The following is a 14,707-nucleotide window of genomic DNA, read 5'->3' as shown; positions in this document are numbered from 1 at the left end:
TTATTCACAAAATACACGTAAATCTTCTCTTTTGAGCTCATGCAACTTTCTTGATGAATAATTTAACCTTAGAATAAATTATCAATGGTAAGCTTCTTCTAAAGAATAAAATATTGCATTTATCTGCCAAAATGCAGTTTGTCACATGAGTGTAACTCTTTGACCAGGATAATTATCTAGTTGCCCAAGTTTAGGGATAAATTGATTCCTTTATTCTTAAAATAACATTCTTCTGTTACAGTTGAGTGTGAGGCACAATTTAAAATGTGCATGATGGAAAGTGTACCTGGGGAAAACCAGACTGTTTCAAAGGATGCTACCTTTCCCAGAGGAGGAGACCTTATGGAATTCATAACTGTTTTCTGATTTGCATAACATTCAAATACAGCACATATTTCACATATTCTTGCTCTTCAGAGGTGTAGGAGCTTCCCCCCATCACTTGTTTTTAGGTGATAACACATTTACTCCAAATAAGTTAGTCCTGAACAGCAGTTATAATTTCTCACTTCTTAAGCTGGCTACTCCTCCAATGATTTCAATAGTAAATACAAACCCCATTATGTGAATGCCACAAATAATAAAATTTCCATTAAAATAATATATTATTGGCAGAAGTGAGATAAATAAAATGCAAAAAGAAATCTCATCACCCAAACTCAGGATGATGAAAATGACAAGAAGACATGTAAGTAATGGGAAATTCTAAGAGTTGCATATTAAAAGTAACATCAAATTAGCTTTCTCCCTCTGTAGTTATGCTTTTCTGAAAGTACCCAGTCAAAATGCTACAGGGAATCTGAAGCAACTCTTCCTGGCTGAATTTAAGTCTTTGCTACAAAATCTCTAATTCTCAGATTTTATATCCTTCAATGATGCTCAAAGTCAGGCTATATTTCAAAGTCCTGCATCAAAATACAGGATACCTCATTCCTGTAAATCAGGATTCCAAAGAAGAACATGATTTAAGTTTAATGAAAAATTCACCTTTGATTTTGAACAGTTGTATCAAGTATAAATACCTGTATTTAAATGTAATGAAAAAACATTCCAAAACTAAAAAGAGAAAAAAATTCTAAGATGAGACTCTTCAAGGGGAATGTTGAAATAATTAGAGAAGAGGTCCATTTCTATAAAAAGTGACAATAACATTTATAAAACTTCAGTCTAGTCACTTTTCCCTCAGTTTCACTGCAGGACTCAGGGAGCAGTTCCAAGTTGGTAGTCTGTGTGAAGGATGGTAAACGAGGAAGTAGAGGTAGTAGTTGAATGTCAAATTTTGCCTGAATTTTTAATTACAACATTATGATACATATGGCAAATGTTTCAGGGCACAGTGAAAAGTTGAATGAGTGAGTTAGCAAGTGTTCCTTGTGGTCTCATAGAAAAAGAAAATAAAATGAGCAAACTGATTTTAACTCATTCAGCATTCAATATCCCCATTAAATTTTACCAAATTGAAAATCCTTTAGACTAACCCCCAAAGTAATATTAACACAGGTACTAAATATAAACTGCCAAATACTCAAATGAGTGTTGGGTTAGACACAGGGAATCTGTATGTTCAGTGGCAAGCTTGAAAAACATACCATTTTGAAAGTACAAATGGGTTATTAACAATAAAAACTCCAAGTTTAGATATAAAAATAATGGTAAGTAGATGTTTACTATACATTTTAAATCTTCTTGTAGATTGAAATAAAATATGTGAATTTTTCCTGAAGGTTAAATTTAAACACAAAATTAATGTATTTTTAAAAAGAATGTTTCTATTCTTTTTAAATTTTTTTGTAGTTGTAAATTAACAAAATTCCTTTATTTTATTTTTTTTAATACTTATGAGGTGTTAAGGATCAAACCCAGTGCCTCACAAGTGCTAGGCAAACACTCTGCCACTGAGCTACAATCCCAGCCCCAGCCCCATGTTTCTATTCTTTTTTATATTAAAATCAAACAGAATCATTCCCACTAGTTGATACTAAATACTAGGTCAAACTCTTTTCCAGGATTACATGTTAAATTCATCTGGAAGAAGAAATATGACTATATTATTAATGGATTGTTTTGGGTTCTATACAAATGTATCATCAGAGAGATAGAATATCAAAAGTCAAATTATATGCATTTAAAAGTATATATACTCTTAATATAATACTATTTTAAAATATAATTACAAAGAAAAAGTAACAAATGTGAACAGTACAAACATTTCTTTAAAATTTCTTGAAACTTTATTTTGTTTAATAACAACACAGTGAATGCCAAGTCAGAAATACTCAGCAACTTCCTTAAAAAGCACTTTTGGGGATCTAACCTTTTTGTGACTTATCTTTTGTTCGTCAATGCTATAAGAATTGGAGAGAAATTGTCCTTAAGAAACACTTGTTGAAACAGATTAATCCATTATCACAAATATTAAAAACTAATAAAAGTATTTTCTTAAATCACAATAAATAAAAATGACAAAATTAAAGAAAAATGTAAGTAGTAGGATGATTCAATCAGAATGGAAGAAAAAAGATTGTCATGTTGCAGGGTCTAAAAAAATTAGTCATTATTTAAAAAGGAATATTAACATTTTAAGTAGAAATTTGTGCAGTTTTTATAAATAAAATCTGTTTGACTTGTTGGAAGATATATTTATTTAAAAGTTCAGTTTAATCTTTATATTTATCTATGTCCAAAAGTGGTATCACCACTGAATAAATTAAAAGCTCAGTATATATCTTATGTGTCTGACAAGTTTTAAGGAGAGAGCCAGAGTTTTTAGTACCTGGCAAGAACCATAAATTCCCCTCACTCCCAAGATCCATGTATTTCTTGAAGTGAGAAAGACAATGAAGAAAAATTGTTTTCATTATACACTCCAAAGTCACGATACAGTGATTTTTTTGAGTTTAGAAAAAAAATCTCATACTCAGTTTTTCATGAACAAAACCAGTAAGTTTCATAGATCTTCCTTCTACCTGGAGTTGTCCTTGCCCTCACCTCATCATTTCATTCTGGGAGCAAAATGATTTTCTAGACCCTGTTGTACATTTAATAGAGACCAGATGCTGAGAATGATGCTGAGAAGTGATCAGAATTTAATAGGAGAATGATTCACATGCTCTTATCGGTGTGATTTCTGTTCATTTGGAAAGCATTGCATGATTTGCTTAAAGTTTATGGAGAAAAAAAAATAACAATTGAATAGTGATGCGACTCTGTGGTATAGCTTGAGGAAGTATGAGAGGGGTTTGGGGAAGCAGCTGATAGTCTTCTCAACAAGAAAAGCTGAAAGATCACATGCTAAGAATTACCTTACTTGATCTTTTCCAACTCTTCCTCATTAGCATTGTCTGTAAATGAAATAAAGCATTTTCATTATCTTTTCACTCTAGTAGAGAACAGGGCAGCCACTGTTTTCTAGAGGAAGCATAACATTTATTAGCTCCTTAAACAGCAAACAGTTTTCGGCAACAATTGCACAAGACAAAAAAAAATTGTTTTCACATATACATAGCTAGAGCAGCACCTTTAACATTCAAGCAGTCTTTCTGGTAAGAGTTCATTTGCTTTATTCTTTGTATGAAGAAATGGGACAATATATTTAAATAGAGTGGAAACTTGAAATTCCTTAGCTATCAACTTGAAAATATACACTGAATCTCATGATTCACAACTGTTCCTTTTGGTGGTGGGAGTTGAAGTGTGTTTGGCTTTATTAGATATGTAATAATTTTTCTCTTCAAACACAATTAAAATCTGTGGCTTTGGTGACATCTTAGAATCGTCTCTGCATCGGGTTTATCTTTGTTATCAGTGACTACAAAATGCTTTCTATTGAGGAAATGCTGCATGTTGTGCTAGCTACACATGCATCTCCTGCTGAATGTTCAACCCAAACCTACTCTTCAAGCTTTAGGTTTGTGTCATAATAAGAGGTATTCATGGGCAAATGTTTTAATCAAAGTTCTAGAGATTTGTGATGAGTGCCTGAGATCACTGGTCTCTTGCATCAAGTAAACTGTGAAGCCCAAAGCCTTTCAAAATTATTTTCTCTTTTCTACTAAAAACTTCTCAGTGAACCTTAAGTTTTTAACCTTTCTGATTAACCTCTTTACCATGTCTTAGTTTTATCATTATCTTTGAGGCAGATGAAGTAGAGAATAGGGAATATTTGAAGCAAGAATTATAGCTTATAGAAAATGCTTATTGTATTTGTATAACAAGGAAGCATCCTGGTGCTTTTAAGAACTGTATCTCCTTCAGCAGAATTCACTATAAAGGAGGGCTGTTTCAGCAACCACTCATGGACTACAAAAAACAAAAAATAAAGGCAAGATTTTAATATAAGACTAAAGCTACCCTTGCCCTGCACCAAGATATTGGAACCATGTAGAGGCTTCAGGATTGAAAATAAGAAAATCATAAATTTATCAAATATAATGAAAAAATCCTTTTGTTTGCAGATAATGGCTTTATAGGGCATTTTTTCCCTACATATACTCTGTGTTAGATATTGACCAAAACATGGAAGAGTAATAGATTTCCTAAGGTTCTAATACTCCCCTATCCATTCTTCAAATGAATCTAGGAAACTGCAAAACAGTGCTATCAATTACTATTATAGGGACATTTTTGTTTTCTAAGAACTAAGGTCTGATTCATTTTGAAGTAAAAAATTCCATCATGGGGTTGTGGATATATATATCCTTTGGACTTATGCTAGGTGTTTGTTGTTGATGTTAAGTGAGTCATCCACGTCACTACACCCAATATCACCACATCCTCCACCACCAAAAGGCATTTGGAAACTGAATTCGCTAATGTATTCCATATTCACAAAAACTGTCTAATTAAGAGTCAGATAATGAATATTCAACTTTCTCAGAAAGCACAGTTTCAATGGACTGCATGATAATTTCTAGAGACAATGTTTTAAATCAAATCAAGTGAGAATAAAACCCCATCACTCATGATTATTTAACCACCATCATCTAGCACCTAAGAATCTTATGCAATTCCATTCTGTAAGAAGTGCTATGCTATGAAAAAAGTGTTTGGGATATTGGAAGAATGGAATCTCACTGCAACACTTGATTCAATACTGCTGGGCAAAGTTACCTCCTCTGAGTCAGAGTACTGCATGTGACTAATTTCTACATGTAAAAGAAAATATGAGGATGGTGTTTTTTCCTATCTCTCAAAATGGGTTTTATGAACAGGTTGTGTGACTTTAATTTTCAGAATTGGAAAACTGATACAAGAAAAAAATTCAATTAGTTCCTTGAGTTGAAATACAAAAGATTTGACAGTTATGAGGACCATTCATTTTCCTGATTCAGTATCTAAAGTTACATTATTAGAGTCAAGTGATTCTCACAATGGCTCCAGATTTTATAACAAAATTTCTGCCACTTTTGTCAAGCCTACCAGCTAAGTAATAGATTAAGTTCCCAGGTTCCCTTTTCTTTTTAGAAAGTTGGATTAAGGTAGATTCAATGAAAATAAAAACAATAGAAATGTTAAGAAGGAAATTAATTTAATAGAATACTATTAAAACTGTTATCTTTGCTATCTGGGGCATCTGTTAGAGAAGAAAGATCAGGGAATGTTAAAGATAAGAGATGAAGCAAATTCTAGAAAAATAAATTTTTTTTGCTCTGTGATCTTAGGTTCAGCTGAGAAACATATGAATTTGTTTTCGAAAGTGTCAGTATCTAAAATTAAACTTAATAATTATTAGCAGCTCAACCTTCCTTGAAACAAATAAAAGAAATAAGTAGCATAAAATAGCTATTGATAGAGCTGCAGAAATGACTATTTTTAAAAGATTACAAATCTCAATTCATTTTCCATTATCATCTTCTGTAGTGGTGATATTTTTTAGGCAATTATAAAGCTAACATACAAACAAAATTATAGAATTATTAGTCTAAGCATTTTATAAAACATATTTAATTATTTTGCAGGTAGTCCAAATTTTGGCTAGATAATAATTCTGAAAAATAAAAAATTAAACTAAAGTAAAAATATGTTTTTAAAATTCATTAAAGGTCAACTAGGACCAATCCATATGTTTCTTTGAATTTTCTAACTTTTTAGCCTTAGCCAAGCAATTTGTATGCCTCCATTATCTAAGAGAGTGTGTAACACAAATTAACTCACTTTTATTTCACAAATTCTCCAATGAAGAAAGCTGTGGATTGAACTCTGCTAGAAAAAGAGCCAGAAAGAACTCAAACACACTATCAGACAGAAATACCATATATAGGACACACATATATGAACTGCATACCCTTGTAGGTTCGAAAACAGAACATGCAATCAAAACAGAAATGACAGTTGTGCCATGCAACACATCAGCATGCCCCCCATGAAGGTTTTGGGTTCTTGTACACACAATGCTGGAGACTTTAAAAAAAAAGTGTGTGTGTGTGTGTGTGTGTGTGTGTGTGTATGTGTGTTTCACATCTGGGATTTTTTATAAAAAGAAGTCAATGGAGAAAATTTTAATACTGGCAACTATATAATACATTTGCTATTACTCATATCATACTTCTCAAATTGCTGAAATTAGACATTGCAAGTTGTCAAGGCTTTGGTAGACTCAGTAGGCTGATAGGTTTTTTAATTCATTCTTTAATTTTACTGATTTCCAGAAGTATAGCAATCCACACAAGAAATCATCCCAACTGCATTATTCATGGAACCTATTGTCAGTATTTAACAGTGCATAAAAAACTCACAAGATAACTGATTTAGAAATCTTAGCACTTTGTATTACTGACTACTCTATATTTCTAGTTACTCTCTTTCTAATTTTAATAGCATTTTCCTAATGTTAATGGTATTTCTTATTTGATAGGATTTAAAGGGTCTTAAACTCATATCTTCCATTTTTCCATTTTAATATGTATAAATACCAGAGTTTTGTAAACACAGGCATAAAAATGAACATGTAGTTTGTTATTACTTTGATTTTTAGTTTTAAAAAAGTTTTTTTTTGTTGTTGTAGGTGGACACAATACCTTTATTTTATTTATTTATTTTAATGTGGTGCTGAGGATTGAATCCAGTGCCTCACATGTGGTAGATGAGCACTGAGCTACAACCCCAATCCCAATATGTGTTTTTTGAATTGAACTATTCAGTTCCAAAAGCCTAAAATAATTTCTGAGCTAATAATCTAAGAGAACAGAACTCTTCTTATAATTTTGCTATATGAGGGTCAATGCAAACTCATCCTGTATTTCTTCTCTGTATATCATTCATATTAAATGCCATTGTGAAGCATTCTGATTTCTGATTTGGTGCATTTTGAAATTGAATTTCTCTAAATAAGATTTGTTCATGGATAATTTGTACAAGTTCAATATGCCTTTTTCATCGAAGCAGTACATTATATATTTAAGGCATAAGATAATTTAATTTGAAGACAAATTGGATCTCTGATTGTCTTTAATCAAGAAATTTCAAACTTATCCCAGAAAAACATAAAATAGCTAATACTAGACATATTACAAAATGAAGAAAAAACAGTGATGTATTTACAATTCATTGTCATCATTTCTAATCATTTCTTTTCTCTTGGGAAGAGCCATATAGCTTGATTTTAATCAGATTATCATTTAATGTGTTAACGATTTTAAGAACTTACAAGAGAAAATTAAATAACTACTGAATCATAATTTAATATAATTTGTGACAAACTGAAGGGTGTGTATATTGAAACAAGATAAAAATACTTTAAATACTATCCCCTGGTCCTTTGAAGTATCCCTTTGATTCTTGTAGAGATACATCTGCAACCCAATGAACAACTTCTAGGTACAGAAAGCTTGATAAAATTTGATAGAAGTTATCATAAGAAGCATTATATATAATAATTATATATATATATATATATATATATATATATATATATATCCCCTCCCCAAGATGATAGGACAGAAGATAGAGGTGAGTTGAAGTGTAGGCATATTTTAGGAAGGACAAGTGACATTGAAGAAGTTTGTGTGGCTCAGACACAAGTTACAAGTGCAGAAGTTATGCTGTTTGTCAGAAAGCCTTAAAGTTGATCAGGAATTTCAGTTTAATTAGAGAAGCAGTCACAGGTCATTGAACAATTAGCAGGAGGAGGAGGGGGAATTCCAGAATCTGGCACATAACTGGATTTTTTCCCTTTTGTTTTGTTTTTTGAATCGACACTTAAAAGTTGTCATACTTATAGGTCTCATGAGATATTTCTAAACACATACACACAAATGTTTAATGTTCAGATCAGGATAAGCTTACCTATCTCTTCAAACACTTGCCATTTCTTGATAGCTAAAATAATCAAAATTCTTTCTTGCATCTTTTAAAAAATATTTAGTAGATTATTGTAATCTATTGTCACCCCTCTATGTAAGAGCACACCAGAACGTCCTGCTCCTATTGAACTGTAACTAAGTACCCACTGATTAACCTTTCTCCATCTCTCTCTCCTGCTTTGTCTCATCCTCTGGCAACCACCGTTCTTCTCTCAATTTCTTTGATATCAACTTTTTTAGGTCCTATATAAGAGTGAAATCATGCTGTATTTATCTTATTTGTGTCTGGCTTATTTTTTTAAATACATTTTTTATTTGTAGATGGACACAATACCTTTATTTTCTTTATTTGTTTTTTTTTGTGGTGCTGAGGATCAAACCCAGTGCCTCACCTGTGCTAGGCAAGTGCTCTACCCCTGAGCTACAACCCCAGCCCCGTGTCTGGCTTATTTTAATCAACATATGGCCTCCAGTTCCATCCATACTGCTACAAACAATAGATTTTCATCCTTTCTTATGATGGAATAGTATTGGGTTATAGTTTATTTTTCAATAGATGCCTACACATATGGGGTCCTTGTGCAGAGTTTTAAAACTTAATAACTAGTGTTGATGGATGTAATAACTAGTTTGAGAGCATTTAAAAAAGTGGCTGTAGAACCTCTACTTAGACCAAATAAACAAAAAACAATGACAACAGAACAAATTTATATGTATTTGTTGGAAATTTTCATAATGTATGGATAGCAAACACTTAGAAACCCAGATTCAAATCTAGGATATTAGACTAGCTAGGATATTGAATCTTAGCAGAATTTTATGTGAGGATCTTTTATCCTTCTTCCCCTTTCCTGTCGCAGCTTGCTTCTCTGCAGACAAGACCCTGCCCTATCTATGGATTAAACCCATGAGGGGGAGCCAGGATAGCCTCACTGGTCATCTTTCTCCTTGCCTCCTGAGGTGTGACTGAGGTCAGGCTGGGCAGTGAGTATGGCCCCAGCCAGAAGCTGGCTCTGGTATGGATTGCAACCATTGCTGAGTCCTGGCTAAGTCACTTGCTTCTCTGATGAGAAAGAAAGAAGCCAGAGGAGAATCAGTATTGGCACGGGAGGGAAGAAGACACCATTTCCCAGTTCACACAGCAGAATAAATCCATTGCTCTTTGAGACTCTGAAGGGGGAGGACATGAAGTGGGGCAGTGAATGAAAAATATCTGTCAGTAAAGGATTTCTTTCAAAAACATCTGGGGTAGTCAATGGGATTTAGTCAAGAAAATGGCACAGGGCTCTTAGGAGGACAACTTTGTGTTAAGGATGTGGCTGGAGAGAGATAAGAAGGAGAATGGAAAAAAAGAAGAAAATAAGGTAAATAAAACCAGGCTTTTGATATACAACTGTTTAATATAACCCACCTGTTTTCTTCTGTATTCATGTTTGAAAGCTCACTGATAAGAAAGCTCCTGAGTGCTCTAATGGTTTTAAATGATTTTATTCTAATTAGAATAAGATAAAGATAAGTTTGAGTATCTATAGAGATTGAAGTGTTTTTGCAAGGATTGTTAAAAAGAAAATAATGTTGAGAACTGTTTTTCCTATTTTGACACATATATCTATGTGATTTAAGTAAATTCAGTAGTAGCTTCACCGTAAGATTTTTCCCCTACCAATTTGATAACTCAAACTCTCAATTTGATGTTAGAATATTTAATAAAGATACCTTTGATGTAAAAATTGAGTAGACTATCCATCATCAAATCACGCAAATAAGCATTATAGCTGCTGTATTTTTCCAATATTCAATAATATTGCAAATTTGGATGGTTTAGGGATACACAGAACCTCAGGCACCTCACTACTTTTGTTTGTGAAGTGCTGTCTGTCCTTCATTAACATAACAAAGAACCCCAATGCAGAAATATACTGTCATCAAGTTTGTTGATTTTTATCTCCTACCGGTAAACTTGCCAATTTCCTTCTATCTCTGCCTCTGACAGTTCTAATGTAAGCCTCTGTCATCTTTTACCTGGATTTTTGCAATAGCCTCCTCATTGGTCTACAAGCATCCATTCTTACCCTTTTGATCTGTTTTCTACAATGCAAGTACAAAGATATTTTCAACAGGAAAATTTGATTGTGTCATTTCCTTTATCCAGAACTTTTGATGGCTCCTAATTACTCTTTGGGAAAAGACCACAAACCTTAACATGACCAATGGGCTTTCCACAATTGGGGCTTCTCCCTCCCCTCCAGTGTCATTATGCACCATGACTGACCATGGTTTTTAAGGTTCTCCTTCCTGCATGCTTCAGTGATTTTTCAATTCTTGTAATATAGACTGGTTTCTCTAGCCACAGAGTCTTTGCATATGTTGTTTCCTTTGCTTGAAATACTTCTTATGTTTTTTAAAAAACCTTATTAAATACTATTCACACTTCATACTTCAGTTTCCATTTATCTTCCTTAGAGAATCCCTACACACCTGACTGGAACAAAATTTCCTTGTTGGTCTTTCAGAAACATGTACCTCCTTTGTGGCACTTAACAGGTGGTCATTTTACATTTCCTTCTGTGATTATTTGAGTCCTGAGTTTTCCACTGAACCCAAGATCTACTGTATCCTCAGCGTCTAGCATACAATTGACTTACAGTAGGTTCTTGGTGAATAGCAGGATTATTCAAATAAAGCACAAAGTAAACATTTATAATTTATTTCTATATGTGGATTTAGCCAGCTAGGATGTACTTACTGACTTGTGCTGGGTGAAATAATGTTTTCCAACTGGTTACTTCTAAGATCATGGGCTTCTATTTCTGAATATTCCTAACCTACCCTTCCATCTGCACATGAGTGCATCTGCACACATACAAACCTAAGTTCTTACAATAGGTGATATTTAGTAATACTTGTTGTAAAAGCAAACAAAAAATATCCTTGGTGACTATAGACATTTAACCTATTTTTAGCAAAATATTACATACCTATAGGAATTTATGAGCTCATTGTTTAACTTTTAAAGAAGAATTGAAAGAAGTAATTATTGAAGAGGTGAATTTTTCAATGAATTTAAAACAATTCTTAATTTGAGGTTGAAATTCACTGTTTTTACCTACAGACTTGATAAAAATGTCAATAATACTTTTTCAGCAGACCATATTATTAATTTTAATAGTGCATTATTTTAAGACAGCCATATTTATGAAATGGAGTATTTGAACTCACCTAAAAAATTATGTCTACTACAAAAATGTGTTACAAGCAGAGTAGTTCCCAGGTACATAAATGCACATTTGATCTAATAAATAATCTCTGGTAAGTGGTGGCAGAAAGTGCACTGGCAAGCATACTGATGTGGGTCAAACCTGATATTGTTTCATGTTACTTCAACAGTGTGGGAGTAATTGGCTCCTCTGCATTCCTTGTTAGTTTCTCATAGCAGCATGGTGTGCAAGGAAGTACAGACAGCTAGAGCTGAAAAATGAGTCATATCGATATGGAAGCCCATAGAGAAGATGGAAAGTACTCACTTATCATTCAGTCAACAAATACCAGAAAGCAGAAACTCTGTTATAATTTCACCTCATTTTCTTTGTTATGATACACCTGACAATATTCTCAAAATAGCAGGGTCTGGATACCTCAGTGTGGAATCCCAAATATTCAATTCACTTGTAAATGTATTCCCCGAATAAACACTAATATTTGTCTACAATGTAACACATGTGAAATTGAGAAATAAAATTATAAAAAATGATGCAAATCTGTTCCTTATTTACAACAAGAGGTTCTGATCTGGAGCATGGGACAGGAAATTTGAGTTAAAAAGACACAATAAGCATGGACTAGCAATCCCCCGATACTCACAGAAACAAAGAACAGGCCAGATTTTCATATGCAGCTTCTCTTTATTATTACCTCTGGATCCAAAGAAGGCTTACATCATTCGAACAAGTGAGAGCAAGGAAAGAGCTCGTACTAGGGGGTGGGGGAACTTACCACATCCCTGGATTCTCCTTCTTTAGGGGTAAGGATGACTGAGAGTAAAATGATTCCAAGATCATGGTCAGGATAGTGGGGATCTTTCAGAGTTAGGGTCACATCTGTGGACCTGTGATATAAAATATTTAGAATTTTTGAATAGTCACTAAATAAATAAGACAAAAATATTGTATCAATAATTTATTATTATTAAAAGAAAAGCAATTGTTGTCTTCATTTACTTCTTGGTACAATATTTGCTATCATTAGAATATTACCAATGTATTAACTTATCCAATAACTGAAATCAATTGATAGACTTGAATTCATTGGATAAATTTCTGCCCTTCGTGGGGTTCTAAAAGGTTGCTGACAATGCATAGGTAACATCTTGTTGCACATTTCAATCAATGTTGAACATATAGCGTTTAGTGCCTACCATAAACCTAAGTTTCTGTGAAACAGTACGGAACAAAAAGATCTTGGAACAAAAGAATCTTGAAATGTAGGCCAGCCTGGAATGTATCCTTGCTTGTTGAGTCATTCAGTGTGCATTTTGTTCACAAAGTGCACGTTAAACACATTAAATGACACACACTGCTAGTTTCTGGGTAAAAACCAGTGGTCAAAAACCAAGATTAGCTCAGTGTCTTCATGGAGCTTAATTTTTGGTGCAGAATTCTAGTGCTGGGGAGAGGGCTTATTGTGGAAGGCTGGTCCAAGTAAGAATGTTCAATTCTGGCTACATATCAGAATCAACTAGGAAGCTTTTAAAAAGTGAATATTCCTGAATTCTACTCTTGAGGATTCTGGTTTTATGTATCAGAGATGGGACTTGAAAATTGATATACTTACGAAACTCCCCAGATAACTTTCTCATACAATCAGGAGTGAAAACCACAGCTAATTGTCAATGCCAAGATTATAATACTAGGCATTTTCACATGATCCTTAATTTATTAAGTCAAAGAATGATAGTATGAAAAACGTGAACAATTTTTTGGTGTCAGAGATTTTAACTGAACCATAAACAGCCTGTCAGAATAATACTACACATATGTTATAGTAGTTGTGATGCAAATTGCTCCAATACTAACTTATCTATAACTAATCATTATGGTTTTATAGTAACAATTTGTTTTTTTATTTAGAAAAAATCTATTAAGCATTAGTATATATGTGTAAATATATATGTATACTATATAAGTATATATAGTATAACAATTTGATTTTATTCCTTCTCCTATAATGAGTACATATAACAATTAACAGAAATTTTTATTATGTTTTATGATTACATGATAAAGATTTCAGAACATTTGCAATTGCTTTATGATGCTTATTATTTTTCTTCAAAAAGATACACTAAAACATAATATAGTAGCATAATTACCTATGTGCCTATTATTATAATCCATTTTTCTATACCCAAATTCCACTAATTTATACAAAAATTGAAGTGGTATACTAAATTATATGAGTTTATAAAGTGGTAATTTGATGTGTACATGGTTTTAAGGGAAGAGAATTATTAACTACATAAATTATTAATTACATAAAGTAAGTAATGTATCAAAATCCACATCAGATGCTTATATATAATCTCTTAATTTTCTTAATTATCTTATATTTTCCTATTTAAAATTATTTCTCACCAATGATTTATCTTTAATAGAGAACAAGAGAAATGTATGCTTTGGGATTAAGTTTCTAGTAATTTTCATATCCTTTTGCAGAGGTCAACAGAGAAAATAATTGCAGTCTTTGTAAAGGAACAGCACAGTCCATACTAGTTTAAGCTGTGTTCATCATCATGGACCACATATATGACCACTGAGCATGCATCCTACTGTGCAAAGCCAGTAGTTACTTAAGTTCTATCCTTATGTCAAGCCAGTGCTTAGCCTTTAGGTTGGGATGGAGAACATGTCAGAAATACAGTAAAGGCTGTTCTTTTTACCTGTCTGAGATAAAAATGACCATTGGAAGACCAATAAGCTATCCCTGTGTTCAAACCTTGCTCACTATAATACACAAGTGGGATTTCTCACATATGTTTCTCTACTCATCTACATTTATAGGATAAGAAAATGATCTGGCCCATGAATCTGCATCTCTGCTTTCCACTGTCCCTATCACAGGATGTCACGTGATCATTCAAAACAGGAATTCCTTCTCCTTATAAACTTCAAAGAAGATTTCAACAGCTCCTTTGAAACCCATTTCAGCACTGTTTTAAATTTGTTTTTTTTCCTTCTATGATATAATCAATTCTTAGTTTCTATGCTGAAATTCATTTTGAAAACTACGATGCCCATTGTTTTAGGGGCATGGAATGATTAATATTAGTAATAATAATGTAACTTTATAATTAGTCAAAAATGATAATGTAACTGAATAAATATAATCAATCTGTCTCCATTTTAGGAGTA

General features: G+C 32.8%; 1 protein-coding gene across 2 annotated transcripts in view; it reads right to left on the bottom strand.

The window, feature by feature from the left end:
* Mctp1 (multiple C2 and transmembrane domain containing 1) overlaps window positions 1-14,707 on the bottom strand; it is a 531,756-nt gene that overhangs the window by 209,882 nt on the left and 307,167 nt on the right. The window contains exons 5-6 of one of the 2 annotated variants that reach the window (XM_071612401.1): window positions 12,294-12,405; window positions 3,303-3,341 (exon numbers count right to left, since the gene is read on the bottom strand). In XM_071612401.1, coding sequence (XP_071468502.1) covers window positions 3,303-3,341; window positions 12,294-12,405 — 151 coding nt within the window. The remainder of the gene's footprint in view (window positions 1-3,302; window positions 3,342-12,293; window positions 12,406-14,707) is intronic. The other variant, XM_071612402.1, reaches the window with a different exon arrangement.

This window comes from Marmota flaviventris, chromosome 5, assembly GCF_047511675.1.
Source record: "Marmota flaviventris isolate mMarFla1 chromosome 5, mMarFla1.hap1, whole genome shotgun sequence".
Classification (NCBI taxonomy): Eukaryota; Metazoa; Chordata; class Mammalia; order Rodentia; family Sciuridae; genus Marmota; species Marmota flaviventris.
The sequence above is the reverse complement of the archived record's forward strand: the minus strand, read 5'-3'. Positions and strand labels throughout refer to the sequence as shown.